General features: G+C 39.3%; 1 protein-coding gene across 3 annotated transcripts in view; it reads right to left on the bottom strand.

The window, feature by feature from the left end:
• Positions 1 to 25200, bottom strand: part of ANKRD28 (ankyrin repeat domain 28) — a 200461-nt gene extending 175261 nt beyond the window's left edge. For 2 of the 3 annotated variants that reach the window (XM_012466765.3, XM_012466764.3), the window contains exon 1: positions 24767 to 25200. Coding sequence is in view for 1 of the 3 variants with exons in the window: in XM_012466764.3 (XP_012322187.1) it covers positions 24767 to 24793 (27 nt within the window). In the remaining 2 variants the exon portion in view is untranslated. The remainder of the gene's footprint in view (positions 1 to 24766) is intronic. The other variant, XM_012466769.2, reaches the window with a different exon arrangement.
• Between the last annotated feature and the right edge of the window lie 1390 nt (positions 25201 to 26590).

Genomic DNA, 26590 nt, shown 5'->3' with positions numbered 1-26590 from the left:
GAAAGGGGAAAAAGGGGAAAAGGGAAAGGGAAAAGGGGAAAGACAAAAGCAGAGAGAGAGAGAGAGTTAAAAACAAATAAAGGTCAGATACCAGAAGATGTTTTATCTAATTTTTCAATACACACCTCATTCCATATACACAAACAGTAAGCAATCTGTTCATCCTATAATAGTGGCTTTGCAAATCTCACAGAAAGCCACCATGGTTCCCATTCTACAAAGTATATTGCATTCTGCCGCAAATCTGGAAATATTTTATGCCTACAAGGAAAGAGCTATTTGGATATCAACAGCTTTTAATTGCCCTAAATAGAGAAAGAGGAATCACAGGAGGAAAAAAAAAAAAAAAAAAAGGCAGACTTAACCTTCCTTTTAGAGCCAGTGGCTTGTCGCTACCATCTCTAAACAAGCATTTAGAACCCAGGCTTTGAAAAGTCCTTTCCTCAAGGCACAAATCTGATGACAGAACTCTGTGTCAAAGTTTCCAATGGTTGCCCCCACCGCTATAAGAATAAGGTTCAATTCTCAGAGCTTAAAAAGTAAGATACTACAGGAGTTGACCTCTACATACTTCTCTCCCAGACTCATCTTGTGCCATCCCTTCATAATCCTTAGTCAACTAATGCCACATAGGAATATGATGCCCTATGGAGAAGATGGAAGTGAAATGACTAACTCTAAAATGTATTCCTCAGGGTATATAGATGAAAGTCAGATACTAAAGGAAATTATTCAGGACAAAAGTGACACCAGACAGTAATGAATCTACATGAAGAAATAAAGAGAACTGGTAATGGTAATTACAGGTAAAGAAAAAATGGCAGTATAAAAGACTGTATAAATAAAACTTCTTTTTTCTTCTCTTTATTTAAGAGGTAATTGCATAAAACAATTATAAAATTGTGTTGTCAGGTTTATCCCACATAAAGATATAATATATATGAAAATGAAGCACAAAAAAAGGAGGGAATGTATTACATTGAAAGAAAAATGACAGAAGACACCAGATGGTGACTCAAATCCACAAGAAATGAAAAATAATACTGATGGTAAATACACAGATTAATATAAAAGACTATAAATGTTTTTCTCTTCTTTAAAATATAAACTCTGTACAAATCAATTAAAACATTACTGTGGGTTTATTTATTACATAAATGAACGTAATATATATGACAATAGCAAAAGAGAGGAGAGAAAACAGAGCTACACTGAAGGATTATCAGTATGTAATAATCATTCATCTGAGGTAGATTGTGATGAAACAAACACTAAAAACATAATTTTTAAAAAATCAAAAAAGAAAATATAAAAAGTGATAAAAGAGAAACACAAAAGACATGAGATGCATAGAAAACAAATAGCACTTGAGAAACAAATTCAACCATTTCAAAAGCAACATTAAATATCACTCCATTAAAAAGAGAGTTGTTGGACTGAATTTAAAAAGCAATACCCAATTATATGCTGTCTACAAAACACTTTAGATTCAAAGACACAAGCAGGTTGAAATGATGAAAAAACATATACCACACAAAGAATATCCACAAGAGAGCTGAAGTTGCTATATTTGTATCTGACAAAATAGGCTTTAAGTCAAAAAAAAAGTTACTAGAGACAAAAAGGAATATTTTATAATATTAATTCAACAAGATAAAACAAACATAAACATATGGACCTAACAAAACAGTTCCAAAATAAGGAAATCCAAAAAATGACAGAAATGAAAGGGCAATAGGCAACTTAACAATAATGATTAGAGACTTCAATGTTCCACACTCAATAACAAATAAACAAGGCAGGAAATTAGCAAAAATATTGAAGATATGAATGACCTAACTGACGTCTTTAGAAGACTCTACCCAACAGCAGAATAACAAACTCTCAAGCACACATGAAACAATATCCAAAATAGATCATATGCTAGGTCATAAAACAAGTCTCAAATTTAAAAAGAACTGAACTGATTTTTTAAATCACAGTATAATTAGAAATCAATGATAAAAAGAACTTTCAGAAATCCAAACATGTTTGAAAATTAAACAATACACCTAAATAACCAATGGACCAGAGAGAAAAATCACAAAGGAATTTAGACTATATTACAAGCAGAATGAAAATGTAAACAAAACACATCAAAACTTACAGGATACAGATAATGCAGAATTTAGAGGGAAAATTATACCAGGGCACAGCAATATTAAAAAGGAAAATTCTCAAGAGACTTCAACCTTAAGAAATTAGAAAAACAAACCAAACCCAACACAAGTAGCAGAGGAAAAAACAATCAATATCAGAGGGAGAATCAATAAAACAGAAAAAAGAAAATGTGAAGAAAATGAAAACCAAAATTTGGTTCTTTAAAAAAACCCAATAAAATGACAAACCTTTAATTAAGCTAACTAGAAAAAAGAATGAAAGAGAGGGTATCACTACTGAACTTAAGGAAATTAAAAGAATTTTAAGGGAATATTATAAACAACTGTATACAAACAAATGTAAACAAACAGGAAAAAATAAACAAAGTCTAATAAAGACACAAATCACTGACTGAAGAGGATATAGCAAATACCAATAGAACTACATCAGCTAAAGAAATTAGTAATTAAAATCTTCCCACAAAGAAAAGCCTTGGGCCCCCAGTTTCACTGGTTAATTTTACCAAATACTAAAGAAATAATATTTATCCTTCACAAACTCATCTAGATATTTAACTACAAAACACTTTCTAATTTCCTCTGAGGCTAACATTACCTTAATACCAAAGCCAGACAAAGATAACAGATAAATAGAGATTTCTTAAAAATCCTAACAAAATACCAGCAAACCAAATCCAGCAGCATACAACAGGAATCATACAAATTGGCTAGTTGTAAAACATCAAACATAAGCCTATCATACGACCCAGCAATTCTATTCTTAAGAATCTTTGTGGCCAGGCGTGGTGGCTCACATCTGTAATCCCAGCACTTCGGGAGGCCAAGACGGGCAGATCACCTGAGGTAGAAGTTCGAGACCAGCCTGGCCAACATGGTGAAACCCATCTCTACTAAAAATACAAAAAAATTAGTGGGTCATGGTGGCACACACTTGTAATCCCAGCTACTTTGGAGGCTGGGGCAGGAGAACTGCTTGAACCCAGGTGGTGGGGGTTGAAGTGAGCCAGGAGGGTGCCACTGCACTCCAGCCTGGGCAACAAGAATGAAACTCCATGTCCAAAAAAAAAAAAGAATCTTTGCAAGAGAAATTAAAACGTGTCTACACAGACTCATATGTGAATATTCACAGTAGTATTATTCACAGTTGCCAAAAATGGGAAAGAGTTCAAATTTCCATCAACTTGTGAATGAACAGTATGTGACATATCCATACAATAGAATAACTATTCATCAATGAAGGACCAATTAATACATGGTACGATATGAATGAACCTCAACATTTATACCAAATTTTTAAAAGCCAGACAAAAAAAGATCACATACTATATGGTTCCACTTATATAAGATGTCCATTAAAGGCAAGTTTACAAAATAAAACCATTATTCAGTGGTGGCCTGGGGCTGGAGGTGGGACTCCTCCTATTTTGCAGGAGTAACTGCAAAATAGGTACAAGGTATCTTTTTGGGGTGATGACAATATTCTAAAACTGGTTTGTAATGATGGGTGCAAAATTATTTACATTTACTAAAAACACTTAAATTGCACTCTTTAAGACATTTTATGAATTTTATGGTATATAAATTATACCTCGATACACTGTTAAAAAAAAAAACCAAAAAACACTGATCTAACCAATCACCAACTCTTTTAACCCAACTTGAAAGGCTGATCGGCTGTTCAGGATTTTAGCTGTAGAAAACCTAACAGAAAACAACTCAATTACAGCTGGAGAGAACTGAAGTGGGTAAAAGGGAAGATTTTCTGACATGTTGATTTGGCACACAGGAACACTGAATCAATGAAAACTATAATCACATTTCAGAATCAATGTGGCTCAGACAGAAGGCTACCTGAAGAGTGGGTCAAATTTCCAACTGCAGGGTAAATAATGAAATGATACATGAACCAGACAAAGACATATCAAAAAAAGAAGAAAGAAAACCATAGGCCAAAATCACTGACTCATATTGACTTAAAAATCCTCAACCAACTACTAGCAAACGAATAAACACACTAAAAAGATCATTCATCATGACAAAGTGGGATTTATCCCCCCAGGGATGCAAGGATGGTTCAACACATGCAATCAATTAACATGTTATCAACAAAATGAAGGACAAAAACCATATAATCACGTCAAATGATGCTGAAAAAGCATTTGATAAAATTCAACATCCCTTCATAATAAAAGCTCTCGAAAAACTAGGTACAGAATAAACACACCTCAACATAATGAAAGCCATATATCACAGACCCATAGCTAGTATCACACTGAATGGGGAAAAACTGAAAGCCTATTCTCTAAGATCTGGACCACAAATAGGATGTAAACACTGTTATTCAACACAGTACTGGAAGTCCTAGCTAGAGAAATCAGACAAGAGAAAGAAATAAAAAGTATCCACAATGGAAAGGAAGAAGTCAAATTATCCTTGTTTGTAGACGATATAATGTTATATTCTGAAAAACCTAAAGACTCCACACACAAAAAAACTATTAGAACTGATAAATTCAATAAAGTTGCAAGATACAAAAATCAACATACAACCTTCAGTAGCATTTCTATATGCTAACAGCAAACAATATGAAAAAGAAATCAAGAAAGTAATCCCATTTATAACTGCTACAAATAAAATACCTAGGAATTAACCAAAGTGAAAGATCTGTACAATGAAAATTATTAAAACATTGATGCAAGAAATTGATGAAGAAACACAAAAAATGGAGATACTCCATGTTCATGGATTGGAAGAATCAGTATCATTAAAATGTTCACACTACCCAGAGTAATCTACAGATTTAATGCAATGCCAATGACAAAATACAATAGACATTCTTCACAGAAATAGGAAAAAATCCTAACATTTACATGGAACCACAAAGGACCCAGAATAGCCAAATCTACCCTAAGCAAAAAGAACAAACTGGAGGAATCACATTACCTGACTTCGAATTACACTACTGAATTATCCTAACCAAAACAGCATGGTATTAGCATAAAAAGACAAAGATCAGTGGAACACAATAGAGAACCCAGAGATAAATCCAAATATCTACAATAAACTCATTTTTGACAAATGTGCCAAGAATACACATTAGGGAAAGGGTAGTCTCTTCAATATATGGTGCTGGGAAAACTGGTTATCTACATTCAAAAGAATGAAGACTCCTGGCCGGGCATGGTGGTTCACGCCTGTAATCTCAGCAGTTTGGGAGGCCAAAGCTGACCGATCACTTGAGGTCAGGAGTTCAACACAAGCCTGGCCAATATGGCGAAACCCCATCTTTATTAAAAATACAAAAATTAGCTGGGCGTGGTGGCACACACCTGTAATCCCAACTACTCAGGAGGCTGAGGTAGGAGAATCGCTTCAACCCAGGAGGTGGAGGGTGCAGTGAGCCAATATTGTGCCAGTGCACTCCAGCCTGGGTAACAGAGTGAGACTCCATCTCAAAAAAAAGAAAAAAAAGAATGAAGACCCCTATCTTTTGCCATACGCAAAAATCAAATCAAAATGGATTAAAGACTTAAATCTAAGACCTCAAACTATGAAACTACTAAAAGAAAACATCTGGAACACTCTTCAGGACATTGGATTGGGCAAAGATTTCTTGAAGAATACCCCACAAGCACATGCAACCAAAGCAAATATGGACAAATGGGTAACATCCAGTTGAAAAGCTTCTGCACAGCAAAGGAAATAATCAACAAAGCGAAGAGACAACCCACAGAATGGGAGAAAATACTTGCAAACTACTGCTCTGACAATAACCAGAATATATAAGGAGCTCAAACAAATGTACAGAAAAAAATAAAACCTAATAACCCAATCAAAAAATAGGCAAAAGATCTGAATAGGCATTTCTCAAAAGAAAACATGTAAATGGGAAACGGGTATATGAAAAGGGGCTCAGCATCATCGATCATCAGAGAAATGCAAATCAAAACTACAATCATCCCAGTTAAAAGGGCTTTTATCTGAAAGTCAGGCAATAACAAATGCTGGAAAGGATGTGGAGAAAAGGAAACCCTTGTATACACTGCTGGTCGGAATGCAAACTAGTACAATCACTAGGGAGAACAGTTTGGAGGTCCTTCAAAAAACTAAAAATAAAACTACCATATGATCCAGCAATCCCACTGCTTGATATAACCCAAAAGAAAGGAAATTAGTATATCAAAGAGATATCTGCACTCTCATGTTATTACATAGATATAATTTACATGTGTATGTTATATACCATGTATAAATTTTATATAAACATTATAATTTATATGTAATTATATTTTTATAATTTTTATGTTAAAAATTTTATAATTTATATAACAATTTACATATAATATGCATATTATGTATAAAAACCTTGGTTATTATTCACAATAACCAAGATTTGGAAGCAACTTAAATGTCCATAAACAAAGAATATGTGGTCCATACACACACAATGGAGAACTATTCAGCAATTAAAAAAAAAATGACAGTCATTTGCAACAACATGGAACTAGAGGTAAGTATGTTAAGTGAAGTACACCACGCACAAAAAGACAAAGTTCACATGTTCTTACTTATTTGTGGAGGCTAAAAATTAAAACAACTGAACTCATGGAGATAGAGAGTAGAAGGATGGTTACCAGAGGCTGGAATCGGTAGCTGGGGGATGGAGAGGTGGGGAGGGTTAATGGGTACAAAAAAAAAAAAAAAAAAGAAAGAAAGAATGACTACTACCTAGTATTTGGTGGCACATCAGGTTGACTATGGTCAAAAATAATTTAAATAAACACTTTAAAATAACTAAAAAGGAATAATTGGTTTGTAGTACAAAGCACAAGTGCTTGTGATAGATACTCAATTTGCCCTGACGTGATTAGTATATACACTACACGCCTGTATCAAAATAGCTCCTGTAACCCATAAATATATACACCTACTGTGTACCCACAAAAATTAAAAACAAAAAATTTTTAACATTAAAGTTTGTTTTTTGGAATATTATATATTAATATTTAAACTTGACATATGCTGATGGAAATTAATGTTTTCACTAACTAAAGAAATTCAACTCAAACAAGTTTGATTTACTGCTTTATACTGAAGAAAAGATTTTTAAAGTTATACTGTTATATACAGCACACCCAGACAGAAACAAGCCTTGTTAAGGCAAAATTCTGTAATAAGTGTTGCTTATCTGGTATATTAGACTGTTCTCGCCTTGCTATAAAGCAATACCCAAGACTGGGTAATTTATAAGAAAAGAGTTTAATTGGCTTACGCTTTTGCAGGCTATACAGGAATTATAGTGGCATCTGCTTTTGAGGAGGCTTCAAGAAGCTTTCCTCCGTGGTGGAAAGCAAAAAGGTAGAGTTAGCAGGCACATCACATTGTGAAAGTTAGCAGGCACATCATATGGTGAAAGTAGGAGCAAGAGAGATCAAGTGGGGAGGTGCCACACACTTTTAAATGATCAGAACTCACAAGAACTCATTATCACAGGGACAGGGGATGGTGCTAAACCATTCATGAGAAATCTGCCCCATGGTCCAATCACCTCTCATCAGACCCTAACCCCAACACTGAGGATTACATGTCAACATGAGATGTAGGAAGGAACACACACCCAAATTCTATCACTTGGTTTTGCCCAATCTGAGCATCAGAATCTTAATAGTGTCCAATATATAACAGTATGTAGAGGCAGGGAGAGAAGTGCAAAAAAAAAAATAAATAAATAAAAAATAAGAGATAAACAATACACCTAAATTTAAGATAAGGATAGAATTAAGAGTACAGTAGAATAGTTTGAGCCAAACCTAAGAAAAAAATAAAAAAGAGGCAGAAATCAAAGTGTAGAAATAAAACAATTTATCACGAGGTCAAGAGATCGAGACCATCCTGGTCAACATGGTGAAACCTCGTCTCTACTAATACAAAAAAAAAAAAATTAGCTGGGCACGGTGGCGCGTGCCTGTAATCCCAGCTACTCAGGAGGCTGAGGCAGGAGAATTGCCTGAACCCAGGAGGCGGAGATTGCGGTGAGCCGAGATCGCGCCATTGCGCTCCAGCCTGGGTATCAAGAGCGAAACTCCGTCTCAAAAAAAAAAAAAAAAAAAAGAAAACAATTTACAGTAAGAAAAGGAATCAGTAAGAAAGCAATGGCTAAAAAATGAATACAAATAAGAGATAAACAATACATCTAAATTTCAGATTAAGAATAGAGTAGAGTAGGATAGTTTGAGCCAAAAATAAGAAAACAGAGCCAGAAATCAAAATGTAGAAATAAAACAATTTACAATAAACAAAGGTATCAACATGAAAGCAATGGGCAAGCTGCAAAAGGCAGAAGATGGAGATGAAAAGGAGAAGACTGAAAGTGTGTGTAAATCAGCAGTTAAGGCTTAAAAAGGCTAAAGGAAAGGAGGTTGAGGTGGAAATGCAGAAATGAAAGCTGAAAGATAGGTAGGGTAGGTGACAGTTGAACAAAAAGGGAATGGGCGTTGAAGAGAATAAAATGAAGAATAAAACTACAGAATGGCTGATATAAAGTGAGCTGGGAGACCCTCAAATAGCCCAGAATAGTGCAGACATGGGATAATCATGCCTCCAACATTCGGTCTGGACTATTGATTCTGGACTGTGAGCAAGGAAGTATCAGTATCTGGTAATTAAAGTAGACTGGTCACCCAAACAAAATCTCAAGAAACACACTGGTGTAAAAACTGTCCCACACTCCAGAAAACACTATTATAAATAATATTGCTCAAATCAAGAGGTCAGGACTTCTCAAGAGGTCAGTCTGTGGCCAAAGGGAACCAAACAGACTAGATGAAGTAGGTTCCAATATAGCAGAGCTCAGGTTCACTGTAGGCAAAGAAGTAGGAGAACCGATTATGAAAGAAGTTGTGGTCAGAGGGGAAAAAAAAAATCTCAATTTCAAAACTAAGGCTCTAAGGAGGTAAAAGAACAAGAAGGTGAGCCGGTAAAGAGTTCATGTGATTTTACAATGGATCTGGAAGGCTTAAAAGGTAGATTATTATTAGTAAGGAGACAAAAATACAAACAGGTTGATTAGTGACATTAAAAGCAATACTTTAACAGCTAAAACATAGGAAGTTCTAAAACCAATAACACACCAAGACATGCAAAATAATCACTGTATTGATAATCTGTAATAGTTAAAGTCACTGCATCTAAATTTAAGTGAAGATGATATATAGAAATTCAGTTTTATGATAAAAGATTATCTGAATGAAAATCTGTTTTGTTAAGGGATTCTATCTGTATTAGTCCATTCTCATACTGCTATAATGAAATACCTGAAACTGGTTAAGTAAAGAAAAGAGGTCTAATTGACTCAGTTTTGAAGGTTGAACAGAAAGCATAGCAGCTTCTGCTTCTGGGGAAGCCTCAGGAAACACAATCATGGCAGAAGGCAAAGGAGAAGCAGGCATATCTTACACAGCCGGAGCAGCAGCAAGGTGGGGGCAGTGGGGTGGCTAGGCACTTTTAAACAACCAGATTTCACAAGAATGTAGAATAGTACCAAGGGGGAAATTCTCCATGATCCAATCACCTCCCACCAGGTCCCACCTCCAACACTGGGGATTATAACTAGACATGAGATTTAGGCAGGAACACAAATCCAAACCATATTACTATTTTTAAAATAACTTACAATGCATTTCTTCAAAATAGCAAGTCACCTATTATTAAATGGGTTGATTAACTGTTACATAATACATACACAATCTTCTAGAACATTTCTACATTACATATATTCCATATTGCATTTATCCCTCTTGACCAGCTTCTTAACAGGGAAATACTCCAACTAGGCCTTTTTGTCCCCACTACAACATCAAATGAGAATGTCTGAAAGGTTACACAGTTCCTTGGCCTTATCTGTTGAAGTTTTTGTATTTCAGACATCTCTATTTGAATCATTCAGGCTCTTACAGACATGCTAGTTTCTAACTACCTGCCTATACCTTGAATTAGGCTACTCATCAGATCTACTTGACTAATACCACACTTGGTATTCTACCTGGTTTCAATTCCACTGCTTACCCTGATGCTGAAGTTTGCTTATACAAAAGCCAGCTGTTGTTAACCTTCAGGTATTAGTCCATTCTCATACTGCTATAAATAACTACCTGAGACTGTAATTTACAAAGAAAAGAGGTTTAATTGACTCACAGTTCCACAGGCTTAATAAGAAGTATGACCCAAGAAACTTAAAATCATGGTAGAAGGTGAAGGGGAAGCAAGCATGTCTTACCATGGCGGAGCAGGAGGTGAGAGGATGTGCCACACACTTTAAACTATCACATCTCGTGAAAACTCACTATCATGAGAACAGCAAGGGGGAAATCCACCCCAACAAGCCAGTTACCTCTTGCCAGTCCCCCTTCTGTAACAGGAGAGGATTACAATTTGAGATGAGATTTCAGTGGGGACACAGAGCCAAACCATATCATTCCACCCCTGGCCACTCCCGAATCTCATGTCCTTTTCACATTTCAAAACCAATAATGCCTTTCCAATAGTCCTCCAAAATCTTAACTCATTCCAGTATTAACTCAGAAGTCCAAGTCCAAAGTTTCATCTAAGACAAGGCAGTCTCTTCCATCTATGAACCTATAAAATAAAAAACAAGTTAGTTACTTCCAAGATACAATGGAAGTACAGGATTGGGTAAATGTTCCTGTTCCAATGGGAGAAACTGGCCAAAACAAAGAGGCTACTGGTTGGCCCCGTGCAAGTCTGAAACCCAGCAGGGCAGTCATTAAATCTTAAAGCTCCAAAACAATCTCCTTTGACTCCATGTCTCACATCCAGGGCATGCTGATGCAAGAGATGAACTCTCAAGGCCTTGGGCAGCTCTGCCCCTGTGGCTCTGCACGGTAAAGCCCCTGAGGCTGCTTTCACAAACACAATATATACAAGGTCTGGAAGTCAACAGCTGAAAGCTTACCTACCATCTAAATGAGTTAAAAAATACAAACAGTATAAACCAAGGGCAACAGTTCCTAAAGTAATAGTGGATGTTGTAATAGATAAGTCCCAAATTACCACATAACAGAAGAGGTTATTTTTTATTTCATGCTCACATGAAGTCAAAAATCCATGTTAATGATCAGCTGGGTGTGCCCTGAGGAGGCCAGAGACAACCCAAGCTGAAAGAAGTTCAGCTCTCTTTGACTCATCATTTCCAAAGTTGCTCTGGCAACCACCACCCAGCCAGCAGGTAGAAAAGAAAGAGAATCTTTCAAGCGAAGTTTCTATTTGCCAGGACTAAAGTAACACTCAACACTTCTGCTCAATTTCCTATGGCCAGATTTCAATCATATGGCCATCCCCAAACACAAAAAGGGGGAGTAAATATAAGTTAGCTGAGGTGTGGGAGAAAAGAAAACAAGCTTGGTGAAGAACAAGCTAGTTTTTACCACAAGAGGTATTAAGACACAGATTCTGGGGCATCACCCCCAGGTGATCTTCATTCAGCAGATCTAAGAGGATCCCAAAGAATCTGTATTTAAGCTTGCAATGTGATTCTGATGCCTAAGAAAATACAGATGCAATTAGGATTGCCTGTGCTAGCAATCTCTTATGGCTTTCTTCCTAACTCTAGTAGCCTCTTAGGTTTTCTTTGCTCCGCTTGTTCCATATTCTCCATTATACTCTGCTGGGCCATGAGTTTTTTCTCATTCCTTGAGTGATCTCATTCACTTTAACTACCACCTAAAAACACTCTTCTGAGCCCAGTCACACATTTAACTCTTATTATAACAACACATCTCCATTTAGATGTCCTATGAGGACCTCAATATATCCAAAACTGAATTCATCTCACCTTCAAACCAGCTACTCTTCCAGCATGCTCTATCTACTCAGGCCCTCTAGTCAAATCTGCAGGAGTCACTCAAGAGTCATCCTTCTCCTTCAGCCCCTACAATCCAGTTATCCAATTTTACATCCTAAGTATCTCTGAAATCCATCCCCTTTGCCAGTGTCTTAGTTTAAACCTCTTATCAAATGGATAGCACTTCCTACCAGTTCCACCTGCCTCCAGCTTCACCCTCAACACAAACCTATATTCTACAATGTCTTCCAGAATGCATTCAAAATACAAATCCTGTACCAATTCCCTGCTTTGCCTCTTCCATGGCTCATCATTTGCTTTCAGAATAAAGTTCCAACTTAGAACTCAGCACATAGGATCTTCATGATTTGGCCCTTATCTCCAACAGGGTCATCTCTTCTCAGTTCAAGTATTCTGTGTTGCAACCATATTTACTTCTTGACAGTTCTCCAAACATACTCTTGTGTCCTTTGGAGGCTGGTACAGCACTTGATGCACAATAAAACCAGAGTCAAAAGAGTTTATAAAGTCATGCTGAATTTGGGGCAAGAAAAATGTAGCTAATTGGAATTATCAAAGAGGCAAATGTTAAAGAGATTCGAACTTAGGTGAAAACTCAAAACCAGAGCCACAATTTTGGGAATCACCATTAAAGAAATAGTATGTGGAAGTCTTAAGTATGAAGACGCTCTGACAATAATGTGACCTTGGTTGAAATCAGGGGATTTTTCTTTCCTAAACTTTCATTATACCCAAATAGCTATGCTGCCCAAGACAGGGGCTAGTATTTAATATCCATGTTTAAGAAGCTAACAATGGCTGAATACAGTGGCTCACACCTGTAATCCCAGTGCTTTGGGAAACCAAAGTAGGAGGATCACTTGAACCCAAAAGTTGAAGACCCAGCTTGGGTAACAGAGGGAGACTCATCTCTACAAAAAATATCTAAAAATTAGCCAGGCATAATGGCACATGCCTGTGGTCCCACCTACTCAGGAGGCTGAGGTGGGAGGATCGCTTGAGCCCAGAAGGTCGAGGCTACAAGTTGGTCATGATCACACTACTGGCACTATAGCCTGGGTGGCAAAATGAGACCCTATCTCAAAAAAAAAAAAAAAAAAAAAAAAAAAGAGCAGCAGCTAACAATCAACAAACTAGAAATAGAAAGGAACTTCCTCAACCTAATAAAGCCATCTATGAAAAACCAACAGCTACATCATACTTAATGATGAAAGAAGATCACAAACAAGACAAGGACGTCTACCCTCACCACTTCTACTGAACATTGTACTGGAGGTTCTAGTCTGGGCAAGTAAGCAAGGAATAAGAAGCATCCAGATGGGAAAGAAAAAAGTAACATTATCTCTAGTTACGGATATTATCTGTATACAGAACAAAATTGGGACTCCACTAAAAAATTATTAGTGCTAATAAGAAAGTTCAACAGGCTGGGCAGTGGCTCACACTTGTAATCCCAGCACTTTGGTAGGCTGAGGCAGGCAGATCATGAGGTCAGGAGGTGGATGCCAGCCTGGCCAACACAGTGAAACCCCATCTCTACTAAAAGTACAAAAATTAGTTGGTTGTGGTGGCGGGTACCTGTAATCCCAGCTACTCAGGAGGCTGAAGCAGGAGAATCACTTGAACCCGGGAGATGGAGGTTGCAGTGAACCAAGGTCACGCCACTGCACTCCAGCCTGGGTGACAGAACTTTGACTCTGTCTCAAGAAATAAGAAAAAGTTCAACAAAGTTGTAGGATCCAAGAGCAATATATAAAATGACTTGTATTTCTATACATTACTAATAATCTAAAAATAAGAAAATTCCATACACAATAGCATTTAAAAACCTTAGAAATGTAACAAAGTCCAAAACTTGTACTCTTGAAACTACAAGATAAGATGAGATTAAAGATCCTTAATAAACGGAAAGCATCCCATGTTCATGGAAAGACTTATTATCATTAAGATGGCAATATTTCCCAAACTGACCTATTGATTCAATGCAATACCTATCAAAATTACAACAGTCTTTTTGGCAAAAATTGACCCATGGATGCTAAAATATGATAATGCAATGGACCCATAAAAGCCAAAATCTTGAAAAATAAAAAAAGTTGGAAGACTTGCACTTTCCAATTTCAAGCTTACTACTGAAGGAGTAAAGGATGTGTTATCCCAAAGTAAAGTCAGATTGCTATAGTGATTATTTTGAGTTGAAAACATTAGAGAAATTGTAGTTTCCTACAAAGACAGGGTGAGCTAACCTGTCTCTTCCTACACACGGCAAGACATAAAAATTTCTCCAGGAGGGGTAGCCTCACCATACCAGGGAGAGAAAATAACCCTTACTACCAGAGACTTGAAATTGGAAGCTCTAATGGACCTGAATAAATATTCTTAAGGAAGTAATCCTTATTTTCCACCTGTTTCACACTCCTCCCCAATGTATCTCCTAGTGACTCCCCTAGAAAATGTTCTGTCCCAGCCAGATTTTCTTTGTTCTATCATTTCTTCTCAAAATTATCATTCTTTGTCTAAAAAGTATGAAAGCATTTGGCTTGGGTCACTTCTTCAGAATTCAATCTCGTGAAGATCACCACAGGAAAAACGAATTAAATTTGTGTATTTTTATCTTGTTAACCTGCCTGATGTCAATGTGGTTTCTAGACTCAGTTGAAGAGCCCAGTAAGAGGTTAAAGAGGAGTTGGAAGCAATCTCTGACTCTGTACACCACAAAGCTACAGTTATCAAGACAGCATGGCACTGGCACAGGGACAGACATATAAACCAATGGAATAGAACTGAGAGCCCAGAAATAATCTCTCACATTTACAGTCAATTGATTTGTGATACAGATGCCAAGACAATTCAATGGGGGAAAGATAGTCTTTTCAACAAATGGCACTGGGACTACTGGATATCTAAATGAAAAAAAAAAAAAAAAGATGTTGAAATCCTACCTCATAGCATATACAAAACAACTCAATGGATCACAGACCTAAATGTAAGAGTTAAAACTTTTCCTTTTATTAGTTCCCTAGGACTAACAAATGACCATAATAGATGACCATAAATTTGGTAGCTTCAAAAACAGAAATGTGTTCTCTCACAGTTAGAGACTACTAGTCTGAAATCAAGGTGACCTTCTGAACACTAGCGGAAAATTCTTCCTTGCCTTTTCTAGCATCTGGGTTCCTGGAGTTCACTAGCTCAGAACTGCATGACTCCAACCTTTGCCTCCACCTTTACATGGCCTTCTCACCTACTATCTCTGTCTTCTACTCTGTCTCTCTCATAAGGACACTTGCCATTTGGATTTAGGGACTACCCTAAACCAGGATATCAAGATCCCTACCTTACCTACATCTGCAAAGACCCTTTTTCCAACTAAGGTTACATTCACAGGATCCAGAGGTTAGGACTTGGACATCTCTTTGAGGGGGACTACTATTCAACCCACTTTATTCTTATCTGAAAACACAGGAGTATATCTTCATCACTTTGGATTAGGAAAGGATTTCTTAGCTATAACAGCGAAAGCACAAGCAACCAAAAAAAAAAAACAACCAACTAAAGGTAAACTGAACTTCATAAAATTAACTTTTGTGCTTCAAAAAAATACCATCAAGAAAGTAGCAAGACAACCCTCAGAACGGGAGAAAATTTCTGCAAATCATGTCTGATAAGGGACTTGTATCGAGAATATACAAATAACTCCTAGAACTCAATAATTGTAAGATTATAAAATATGTATTTGGCCTTCCTCATTTCTTGACATACAACTTCTAAAACCCTTGGAATCTCTGAAGTGCTAAGAATATCTTTTGCATGCTAATAAAACAAGTGGTGGCTCCCAGTCCCTAGACAGCTTCACCTGGAAGACCAAGGCATGATCAGAGGATAGAACTTTCAACCCCACATCCCAAACTCTGGGGAAGGAAAGGAGCTAAAGATTAAGCTGAGCATAAATAGCCAACGATTTAATCAAATTACATCTATGTAATGAAGCCTCCTTAAAAATCCAAAAAGCCAGGCCAGGCGCAGTGGCTCATGCCTGTAATTCCAGCACTTTGGGAGGCAGAGGCGGGTGGATCACGATATCAGGAGATTCTCCTGCCACAGCCTCCCGAGTAGCTTGGATTACAAGCTCCCGCCACTACGCTAGGCTGGCTTTTGTATTTTTAGTAGAACAGGGTTTCACCATGTTTCCAAAGCTGGTCTTGAACTCCTGACCTCATGATCCGCCCAACTAAGCCTCCCAAAGTGCTAGGATTACAGGTGTGAGCCACCGCACCCAGCCTTGAAGTGGAAACAGTCTTATGGGACTGTGCTTGTGGATCTGACAATATCTACAGGTATACAGTGTCAGAACTAAACTGAATGAGAAGACATCTAATTAGTGTACACCAGAGAATTTGTTGAAGAACTGGTTGCTTCCTTGGTATGTGGGGGAAAACTGAAATGTGACACATTTGCTCACCAAAGCATTCTGTGTTGTCAGAGTATAGTAAGAGAAACTGGGTTTGTTTTTTCCTATATCCTTATCATAATAAAAAGACAAACAGCATAATTAAAAAACAGGTAAAGCATCTGAATAAATCTCTAAGAAAAGGCACACAAATGGCCAATATGCACACAAAAAGATGCTCCACATCATTATCCATCAAAACTGCAGTAAGATAGTACTTCATGACCAGGTGCAGTGGCTCACACCTATAATCCTAACACTTTGGGAGGCTGAGTGGGCACGTATCGCTTGAGCTCCTAAGTTCAAGGCCAGCCTGGGAAACACGGCAAAACCCTATCTCCGCCAAAAATACAAAAATTAACTGGGCATAGTGGTGTGCACCTGTAGTCTCAGCTACTTGGGTGGCTGAGGCAGGAGGATAACTTGAGCCCGGGAAGTTGAAGCTTCGGTGAACCATAATCATGCAACCTGGGAGACAAAGCAAGACCCTGTGTCAAAAAAAAAAAAAAAAAAAAAAGAGATACAACTTTAGACACACTAGGATGGCTATAATTTAAGACAGACAATAACGAGTAGTATTGAGGATGTGGAGAAATTGGAACCCTCATGCACTGCTGGGAATGTAAAATGGTGCAGTCACTCTAGAAGAAAGAACGGCAGTTCTTTGAAAGGCTAAATACAGAGTTACCATATTACCCAATGATTCCATTCGTATATCCCAGAGAAATGACAACTTGTGTCTACATAAAATCTTGTACACTAATGTTCATATCAGCATTATTCATAATAACCAAAAAATGTAAATACAAACGTCTATAAACTGAAAGTGGATAAATAAAATGTGGTATATCCATGCAATGGAATATTATTCAGCAATTAAAAATAAATACTGATACTTGCTACAGAGTGGATGAACCCTGAAAACACACGTGAAACAGGAAAGTCTTCAGAGACAAAATAGCAGTTGTCTAGAGGCTGGAAAGAATGGAGGTTTGGGGGATGATGGTTTAGGGGTAAAGAGGTTTGTTTAGGGCATGATAGAATGTTCTAAAATTGATTTTGGTGGTACTTGCACAGCTTTGTGAATATACTAAAACACACTGAATTATACAATTTAAGTTTGTGTATGAATTATATCTTAATAATGTTGGTTAAAAAATAAAAAACTATCAAACTTTTTAATACAGAAACTGTTTAAGAGAAAAGGCTGCCTTGCTATACTAATTTATACGTCCTTATTATAAAACCTGTTTTTTTTTTGTTTTTTTTTTTTTAGTACTTTTGGCAACAGGAAATAAATGTAATGCTCATCTGTAACAACTCTGATTCTAAGGTTCTGAAACAAGTATTTCTCTACTCAATTGCCTTTTTAAAGTATTTTTACTGTCTTGTACTAGATGTTTTAATATTATCTTTGGCCTTAAATCACGAGCAATAGAAAATACATACCTTTAAATTTATAAATAGATAAATTTAGATGAGTAAACCCTTACCAAGAAGAATTTCAACTTAAATTGATTTGGCAAAAGTAACATTTGCACAGAAGTTAATAGGCATAATAATTCTATCCAGACTCTACTATGTAAGCCAATCAGCATACACACAGAAGAATACTGGTAACTTTTTTTTTTTTTAATCAGTATCGCATAAGGAGAGTAGATGAATCACTTAACAGCATAACTAAGATGAGGGATGGGAATGGAAATTAAACCTCAAGTATTTCAAAAATTAAATCATTTCAACTTTACATTGTATACAATATCCCAGTAACAGTTTAAAACGTTACTGTTTTAAGAAACTAATCATTTCATTAATTTTGGCTTTAAATTTAAGGCATTACTTCGTGGCTGATTTGATGTATGAACTGCCCATAGTTCATATCATATTTTGCCCATATTCAAAACAAAAGACTTAATCCTGAACTATTTTTTCCAAGCACAGGACATTTTCCATGGGCATCTCTCCCCAGCCCAGAATGAGCACATTCACTGAATATAAATTTTACATTAGACTAGAACATTAAAAAGGAAATAAGACAAAATGCTGAAAAACTTAATGTATACCAAATTTAGCTATATGGGTTAACTGCTCTTTACCATAATCAGTTTAACTGTATTTCCATAATGTTGAATTTACCCTACTGGAACTATGTAACAAAAAATTACCAATTATCATACAAATCTAAGACACTCTCAATTGTAGATATAAATAGGTTGTTAATATAGCTATGAGAAATATGTTAAGATATACTCATTCTAACTTTTGCTTAGTACTTAATGTTCTCGGTCTGTACTAAAAATATTTTATGTATGTTCTGATTTACAGCAGTAGCTATCTAACTGGTATTGGTGTCCCTGTTTGTGTGCCTTTTGTAATCTACTCTTCTAAAACCTATAACGATTCTCTAACTTTTGGTGGTAATAGAACCCTCTGAGGATCTAATAAATTTATCAGTCCTCTTGAGTAAAATACATACCTGCACATTCTTGCCAAAACTTTCAGAAGTCCAAACTTCTCAGCCTGGGATTCAAAGTACTTAGTGTAGTCACTGTTAACTTAGCTAATTTATCTTCTCTCTTTTCCAACTACACACACCAATCAAGAGTATCTCCTCATTACCCCAATCATCTTTCCCGGCTTGCCTTCACAGTTCCCTCTTGTTGCCTTCATTGAAAACTGTTTGCTTTCCACATCCACAAATACTTCCGGTGAACCTAAAATACCTCCCCTGCCATGAGGGTTTCCCTCTACTTAAAATCAGATTATCTGATCTTTTGAATTCTAAAACATGTCATCTGCACCTCTTATGGAGCGCACTAGGTTCTATTTTGTATTACAAAAGGTATCCAAAAAGTGAAGAAACACAGAAGTTGTTTTTGAACTGTATGTTAGTTACACTTTCAAATAATACGCTCCATATGTTTTCCTTCAGCCTCTATAAACCTCTTCATGTGATGTATCTCACTTACCCTACATCTACGTGTTTTTCCCTTTCTTCTAGTCACTAAGATCTGTAACGGTAGAGACAGTAGCTACTTCGTGCTTGTGTCCTCCATCATCTCCAGCACAAAACAGGAAGACAGGCTAGGCATGGTGACTCACGGCTATAATCCCAGCACTTTGGGAGGCCAAGGCAGGTAGATCACAAGGTCAAGAGATTGAGACCATTCTGGCCAACAGGGTGAAACTTCATCTCTACTAAAAACATAAAAATTAGCTGGGCATGCTGGCATGCACCTGTAGTCCCAGCTACTCGAGAGGCTGAGGCAGGAGAATGGCTTGAACCCGGGAGGCAGAGATCATGCCGCTGCATTCCAGCCTGATGATGGAGCAAGACTCTGTCTCAAATCAAACTAACAAATAAGACAGGAAGACACCTGCTACATAGAGTACCTGAATATCTGGGCATCAGTGTTCTTCAGGCATTTCATGCATTCTATATCCCCAATTATAAGATTTCTCGAGAATCGTTTTTTGTTTTTTTTCTGAAAGATCAAACAATGTTCCACTCTTATTGTGTACTTGGTCAAATGAGAACTTAATAACTATCCAAAATAGTGGTTAAGTTATTTACATCCACCCAACATCTTTCTTAATGATATATGCCAACCATGTTTTAAAAAAAAAAAGAAAAAACCGAACACCTTAAACATACCAATCCTCACCATTAACCCATAAAGGAGCACATAAAGACGGCTCCTACACAAAAATGATCCAAATGTAAAAGCTATTACCCTTTAGTACTGCTGCAAACAGAGTTTATAAAACAAATTCCAAAAACAGAAATAAATACCTTCCCAGATTTCACATATCCATACTACAGTAGACAGTGAGATGACCTAAGTATAGGACTTTTTTTTAGGAATTCCTAAACATGACACAAAAATTTATGACCAACACATTCATGCTACAACACGGATGAACGTTAAAAATATGCTAAGTGAATGAAATGTGACACAAAAGGCCACATACTGTATGATTCCACTTATCTGAGATATCCAGAATAGGCAAATTCAGAGACAAAGTAGATTAGTGGTTGCCAGGGGCTGGGAGAAGGGGAAAATGGAGAGTAAGAGCTAATGGGTATGTGGCTTCTTTCTGGAAATGATAAAAATGTTTTGGGATTAGATGGTCTTTTTCCGTCTAATAATGATTGCACAGTTTGGTGAATATACTAAAAACCACTCAACTGTACCCTTTAAGAGGGCAAATTTTATGATATGTAAGCTTTATTTCAATTTTTAAAAAGTGTTTTGACCATGCTGGCTGTTTTACTTAGAAGAAAACTGTATTTAATGGGAATCTTGTTTTGTATTTTCTTCAAACTTATCTAAAACAGCAATTATAAATTAGTTCCTTACTAGCCCCTTTTTAAAACCAAAGCATTGTCAATGGTAGCTACCAACTTGCCAACATAACAAATACCTGTAGAGAGTGATTTTGTCTAGCAATCTGAATTTCTGGTTTCAAAAAAAAAGGGAGTTCTAAAAAATGCTAGGCACACCAGCAATGCAACAATGGCCTAGAGCTAGACAGCAACTAACATACTTGTTGTTCCTATTTGCCATGATGTCCACTACTCCCTATTGTCTTCTAAACACTAAAGCCCAATGTCAATTACCATTTAGCTTACTAGTTGTGAGTCTATGAACCCTACTCTAAACAACCTTCTACCCTTCTTATCTGCTGATAAATTAAAATGTAATCACATATGATTAAAATGTAATCATATGTGATTACATTTTAACATGCCAACTGCAAGAATAAAAATCATGACACTGATATCTGTTAGAAAAAACCCTACAATTGTCACAAATTCATTCAAATTCAAGTAAATTCAGGGAAAAAATGTGTCCATTCCTTTAAACACAAGGCCGGGCGCGGTGGCTCAAGCCTGTAATCCCAGCACTTTGGGAGGCCGAGGCGGGTGGATCACGAGGTCAAGAGATCGAGACCATCCTGGTCAACATTGTGAAACCCCGTCTCTACTAATACAAAAAAATTAGCTGAGCATGGTGGCGCGTGCCTGTAATCCCAGCTACTCAGGAGGCTGAGGCAGGAGAATTGCCTGAACCCAGGAGGCGGAGGTTGCGGTGAGCCGAGATCGCGCCATTGCACTCCAGCCTGGGTAACGAGAGCGAAACTCCGTCTCAAAAAAAAAAAAAAAAAAAAAAAAAAAAAAAAAAAACACAAAACAAATTATTTCAGTTTACAATTAAAAATCATTTTCGTCTACTCATAGAAAGTAGTGCAGTAATAACTTTTCACCCCCATAATTAAGTGGTGGCACAAAATTGAGAGAAAATTATCTCATTCAAATTGATTGGCTATGAGAACAAATTGCTTTACTTACTGATTGTATGTTTAAACCATCTAGAACCCTCCTGATGCTTAAATACACAAAGAAAAACAACTCTTTTCCATTTGTAGCTCATATATATTTAACTGTATTTTACAAATGATGGAAGAAAACAAAATACAAGGTGAATAGGGAAATAGACCTAGAAAAGTAGATTCTACGACTTCCTACATCGTGTATATAAGGCTTTTGAGCTAAAAGCCATGGCAAGTATCTTTCAGCTTTAAAAGTCTGTGTGCCCTTATCCGTATCTTCTCCATACTGCTTTCCGATAGATGGGAAAGTTTAAGGGAATTTGCTTTCCATTTCATTTTTACTATCATTTCCAATAGCTAATAAAACACCAAAATAAGGCTGGGTGCTGTGGCTCTCACCTGTAATCCCAGCACTTTGAGAGGCTGGGGCCAGCGGGATCATGAGGTCAGCAGATGGAGACCATCCTGGCCAATATGGTGAAACCCCGGGTCTACTAAAGATACAAAAATTAGCTGGGCGTGGTGGCACATACCTGTATTCCCAGCTACTCAGGAGGCTGAGGCACGAGAATAGCTTGAACCCAGGAGGCAGAGGTTGCAGTGAGCCAGGGTTGTGACACTGCACTCCAGCCTGGCAACAGAGCAAAGACCCTGCCTTTAAAAAAAAAAAAAAAAAATCAACATAGTAAGATGACCTCTAAAAATAACTATTCCCTTTAAACTAAGCAAAACCAAACTTACTTCTCAAAGTCTTCCAAAAGAGAGACCAGATGAGCCAATTACTTAGTAGTTTAGAGGTAAACCTCATTGTTCTTTCTCCCAGAACCATTAAGTTTACAGGTTACTATTTATTTATTTAGAGATGGAGTCTCACTCTGTCGCCCAAGCTGGGGTGCAGTGGTGTGATCTCAGCACACTGCAACCTCCGCCTCCAGGGTTCAATAGATTTTCCTGCCTCAGCCTCCTGAATAGGTGAGATTACAGGTGCGTGCCACCACACCCGACTAATTTTTGTATTTTTAGTAGAGACCAGGTTTCATCATGTTGGCCAGGCTGGTCTCGAACTCCTGACCTCAAGTGATCTGCCCTCCTCTGCCTCCCAAAATGCTGGGATTACAGGCATGAGCCACCGCGCCCAGCCACAAGTGACATTTTAAAGCTCAACATTACCACTGAATATTAATGGATATTATGTAAGACTGGAGTGGCATCACAATTTTCTCACAATTGCAATTACAAAATACACAATGCAAAGGTGCAATTGGAATTATGTCCAACTGAAAAACACAATCCTGTTTCTGTTTAAACCTGATGGTGAATCAAACATGAGGTTCTCCTAAAAGTTCACCAAATTTCGAATGCACATAGTAATCTAAATCACAAAAACAACTTTTTCAAAAATACAGGACTAGAAACAAAAGAAAACATCAGTTATTACTTCAACCATTAACAATGGAAGCACAAAGTGCCATCTGACTAGTAAAGGTTACCGGAAAACCCAGATCTCGAGTTTCACACTGTTAAGAGTATAAGATGCACGGACTGTACTGGAATTAGCAGAAATGGTTTCTGCTCTAACTGTGCTTTGCCTGCTATTCTTTAACACTGCTGTCCAGTAGAACTATCTGAAATAAGATAAAGGTTCTATGTCTGTCCTATTCAAGGGACAGCCAATAGATACATGTGGCTACTGAGCACTTAAAATGTAGCTAGCAAAACTAAGACACTTAGTTTTTGAATTAAATTGCTACACGTGGCGTGGCTCTCTTACAGGACAGAACAGTGCTATAATTTGAAATACAAGGTAGAAACTGTATTGACTAAACTGTAGAGTTTTTCAAAGTTTCATGCCCCTACGCTGTTAACAACAGGCATGACCATTCTGATACCAAATGATACACAAGGTCAGCGATCAGCCTAAACATAAAATAAAATTCACTTATGAAATGAGAATTCTTGATTTTACTTAGATTCAAAATTTAAGGTACAATACTTACTAAGTAATATGAAAAATACATCTCAGGTTCTTCCCCATTGCTTTTGCAAACGGGGTGCTCACTTTCGAAATAGTTTCCCAAAGCATGGAAGTTATTTTCCCTTCAAATCTGTTCAACATCTTCCGTTCAGGAAAACAAATGGCAAAAATTAACTTCTCAGCACTAGTCAGTGCCCTGTGACAAAGTAATGTGTAAATTTCACACATTAATTTTCCTTTTTCTTAAAAGAGAATAAAAATGTTTGGCAGCGTCCGGATCTTTCGAAAGCCTTATTACCCATCTTTCCAAGTTTTTAGGTGTACCAATCATTCAGATACAGTTGCGATTTCGTTCCTAGATACAAAACATTTTTGCAGTTATAGAGAGTCACAAGTCTTTTTGGCACAGGTATTCCTTGACCAGCTCTTCCTAAGTCAAGAAAAGTAACAAGATGGTGCACAAAATGTCAAAAGAAAACAAGTCTGGAAACTAGCACTGAGTAACTAGTCGCTAAGCAGAATCAACTGCCTTTAACTCGGAGAGAGTGCCTCACACTACCCAGCCAAGCAAACAGAGCAAGGTCGTGACCCTGGGTCACGGCCGCTAGCACCGCTCCCGCCCGGCAGCGGGAAGCCACCTGTTAGGCCCGAGCCTCACCTGGCAAGAAAGAGGAAGAGCTTGCCCGGCAGCTCTCCCGACGCGAGGGCGGTGAGCTTGGAATCCGCCCCTCTTGCTGAGGCGGCTAGACCCCCGGCAGCACGTGGGCTTCACCCGGGCCCCGGTGGCTCTGACAGGCGGGTCGCCCGCGGACCCCGGCCCGCCGCCTTGAGCCGGTCTCTGGGGCGGGACCCCCGTTTCTCTAGCATCCATCCCGCCAAGGAGGCGCCCAGGCGGCCCACACCGCCGGTTCGCCCTGCTTCCCTTCCTTCCCGGACGGCGCGATGCCGCCCTGCCGCCCCTCACCTACCTGGTCGCGGAGTTTGAGGAACGCCATGGCGATCGCTTCCGCGCCCACTCCAGCCTCCGCCGCCTCCGCAGCCGCCCGGCCCACCGCTCCGCCCCAGTAGCCTCGGCCGTTGCCCTGGACCGGCGGGTCGGCGGCCGGCTGCGCTGAGGAGACCGGGCAGGGGGCGGCGCCGCCTCCCGGGCTGCCCGCCGCCGCCGCCGCCGCCGCCGCCGCCGCCGAGAGGTGAGGAGTCCGGCCGGTCCCGCCTCCTCCTCTGAGGACTCCCCGCCCTCTTCCTTCCTTTCTTTCTCTTTCCCTCTGCTGCCTCCCGGAGCAGCCCTACCCGCCGGTGCCGCCGCCGCCGCCTCCTCACGCCCCCTTCCCGAAATACCCTGGCAGCCCCCGCGGCCGCGCCGTTCCAGCCCGCGGCAGCGGCGGCATCCAAACTCCACAATATTACCACCACCGCCTGCCGCGATTGGCGGCCGCGCGGGGGAGAGGCCAGAGTAAGCCGAGCGCCCATTGGCCACGCCGCCGCGCTCGCTGTTGCCCCCCGCCTCCCGCGGAGGGAGGGGCGGGCGGAGGAAACCGCGAGGGTGGGCGCGGAGTCGCGGCGCGGGCGGGGCGGGGGAGTTGGGAGGGGCGCGGGCCGGGGGAGGGCGGCCAGGTGTCCCGGCTCCCGGGCGCGCGCCTCAGGCGTGGTGGGCGGAGCCCAGGGAGGAGGGGGGTGGGGAACGGCCGGGGAGTCGCACGTGGAGGTAGAGGGCGGACACCTCCCTCAGCCAGGGCAAGACTGAGGAGGTGGGTGAGGGGCCGGAAGGGATACGAGGGGTGGGCACCTGGGGGCTGCGACGAGTGGCGACGGGTGAGCCGGACTTGCACGTGGAAAAAGCGTGAGAACGCCCCTGAGTTTGGGAAGGGTGAGGGAGCCAAGGAGTGGAATGAGAGGTGGTCACAGAATGGGGGGCGCTGCTGTTCTCCCGGGGGGCTGCGGGCCGAGACCGGGTGAGGGGCGGGGGTGATGCTGGCACTCTAGACGGAAGGGCGTCGTCTTCGCAGCCGAACAGGTTGTGGACACCCAATCCTTTTTCTGCCCGCAGTCCCAATCTGAAGCTAAGCTGTGTGGTTTTTCCCTTGAAAGCTCCCCAGCCAGGCTTGCTCCCTCCACCCTTTCTTTCGTATCTGAAGGGTTTTGCCTCCCACTCGAGAGAAACCAATTTTCTTTAAAAAAAAAAAAAAAAAATGCAGGATTTCCAATAAATAGCATCCTTGGATGGAGGAGAAGAGGAATGACTCCCTCACCCTGCCATACACACCCCCACGCCACCCCGCAGCTCTGAAACGGCTTTTCTTTCTTAGGCAGCCGCACGCTGTTGCCATTCCAGGCTCGTGTGGGAGAAGATTGTTGTGCGCCTGGGTCTGTCTGCCCGGGCGGCTCCAGCCCCTGGTTTATAAAAGGTGCAGATGGTTAAAACACAGACGTGTGACGTCAGGCTCGGTTTTTAAAAGTCCCCTCTTCCCTACATCAATTGTGTCTCTTGGGATGGACTTTATTTAGGTAATCGATTCGACCCTAATGGCAGTCTAGAGGAATGGAGATCTTCGTCAGGACTATCAGGTTATTATAATGCTGCACTTATAACAAAAAAGCTTAGCTTTAGCCACGCAAAAAAATGAAAATAGAGTGCAAGATCAAAAACACCTGATTAACTGATAGTACAACCCTTCCAGTATTCTTTGACATAGCCATGCCATGGTTCCATTGAAACAATTTCTCAGCTAAAATTACGTCCCTCATCGTGATATTTTCTACTTAAAATGGAGGAATTCTCATAACTGTGATCT

This window comes from Aotus nancymaae, unplaced genomic scaffold, assembly GCF_030222135.1.
Source record: "Aotus nancymaae isolate 86718 unplaced genomic scaffold, 86718_ANA_hifiasm-v0.15.2.pri h1tg000019l, whole genome shotgun sequence".
In the NCBI taxonomy this organism is placed as follows: Eukaryota; Metazoa; Chordata; class Mammalia; order Primates; family Aotidae; genus Aotus; species Aotus nancymaae.
This window is presented reverse-complemented; position numbering and strand designations above follow the sequence as displayed.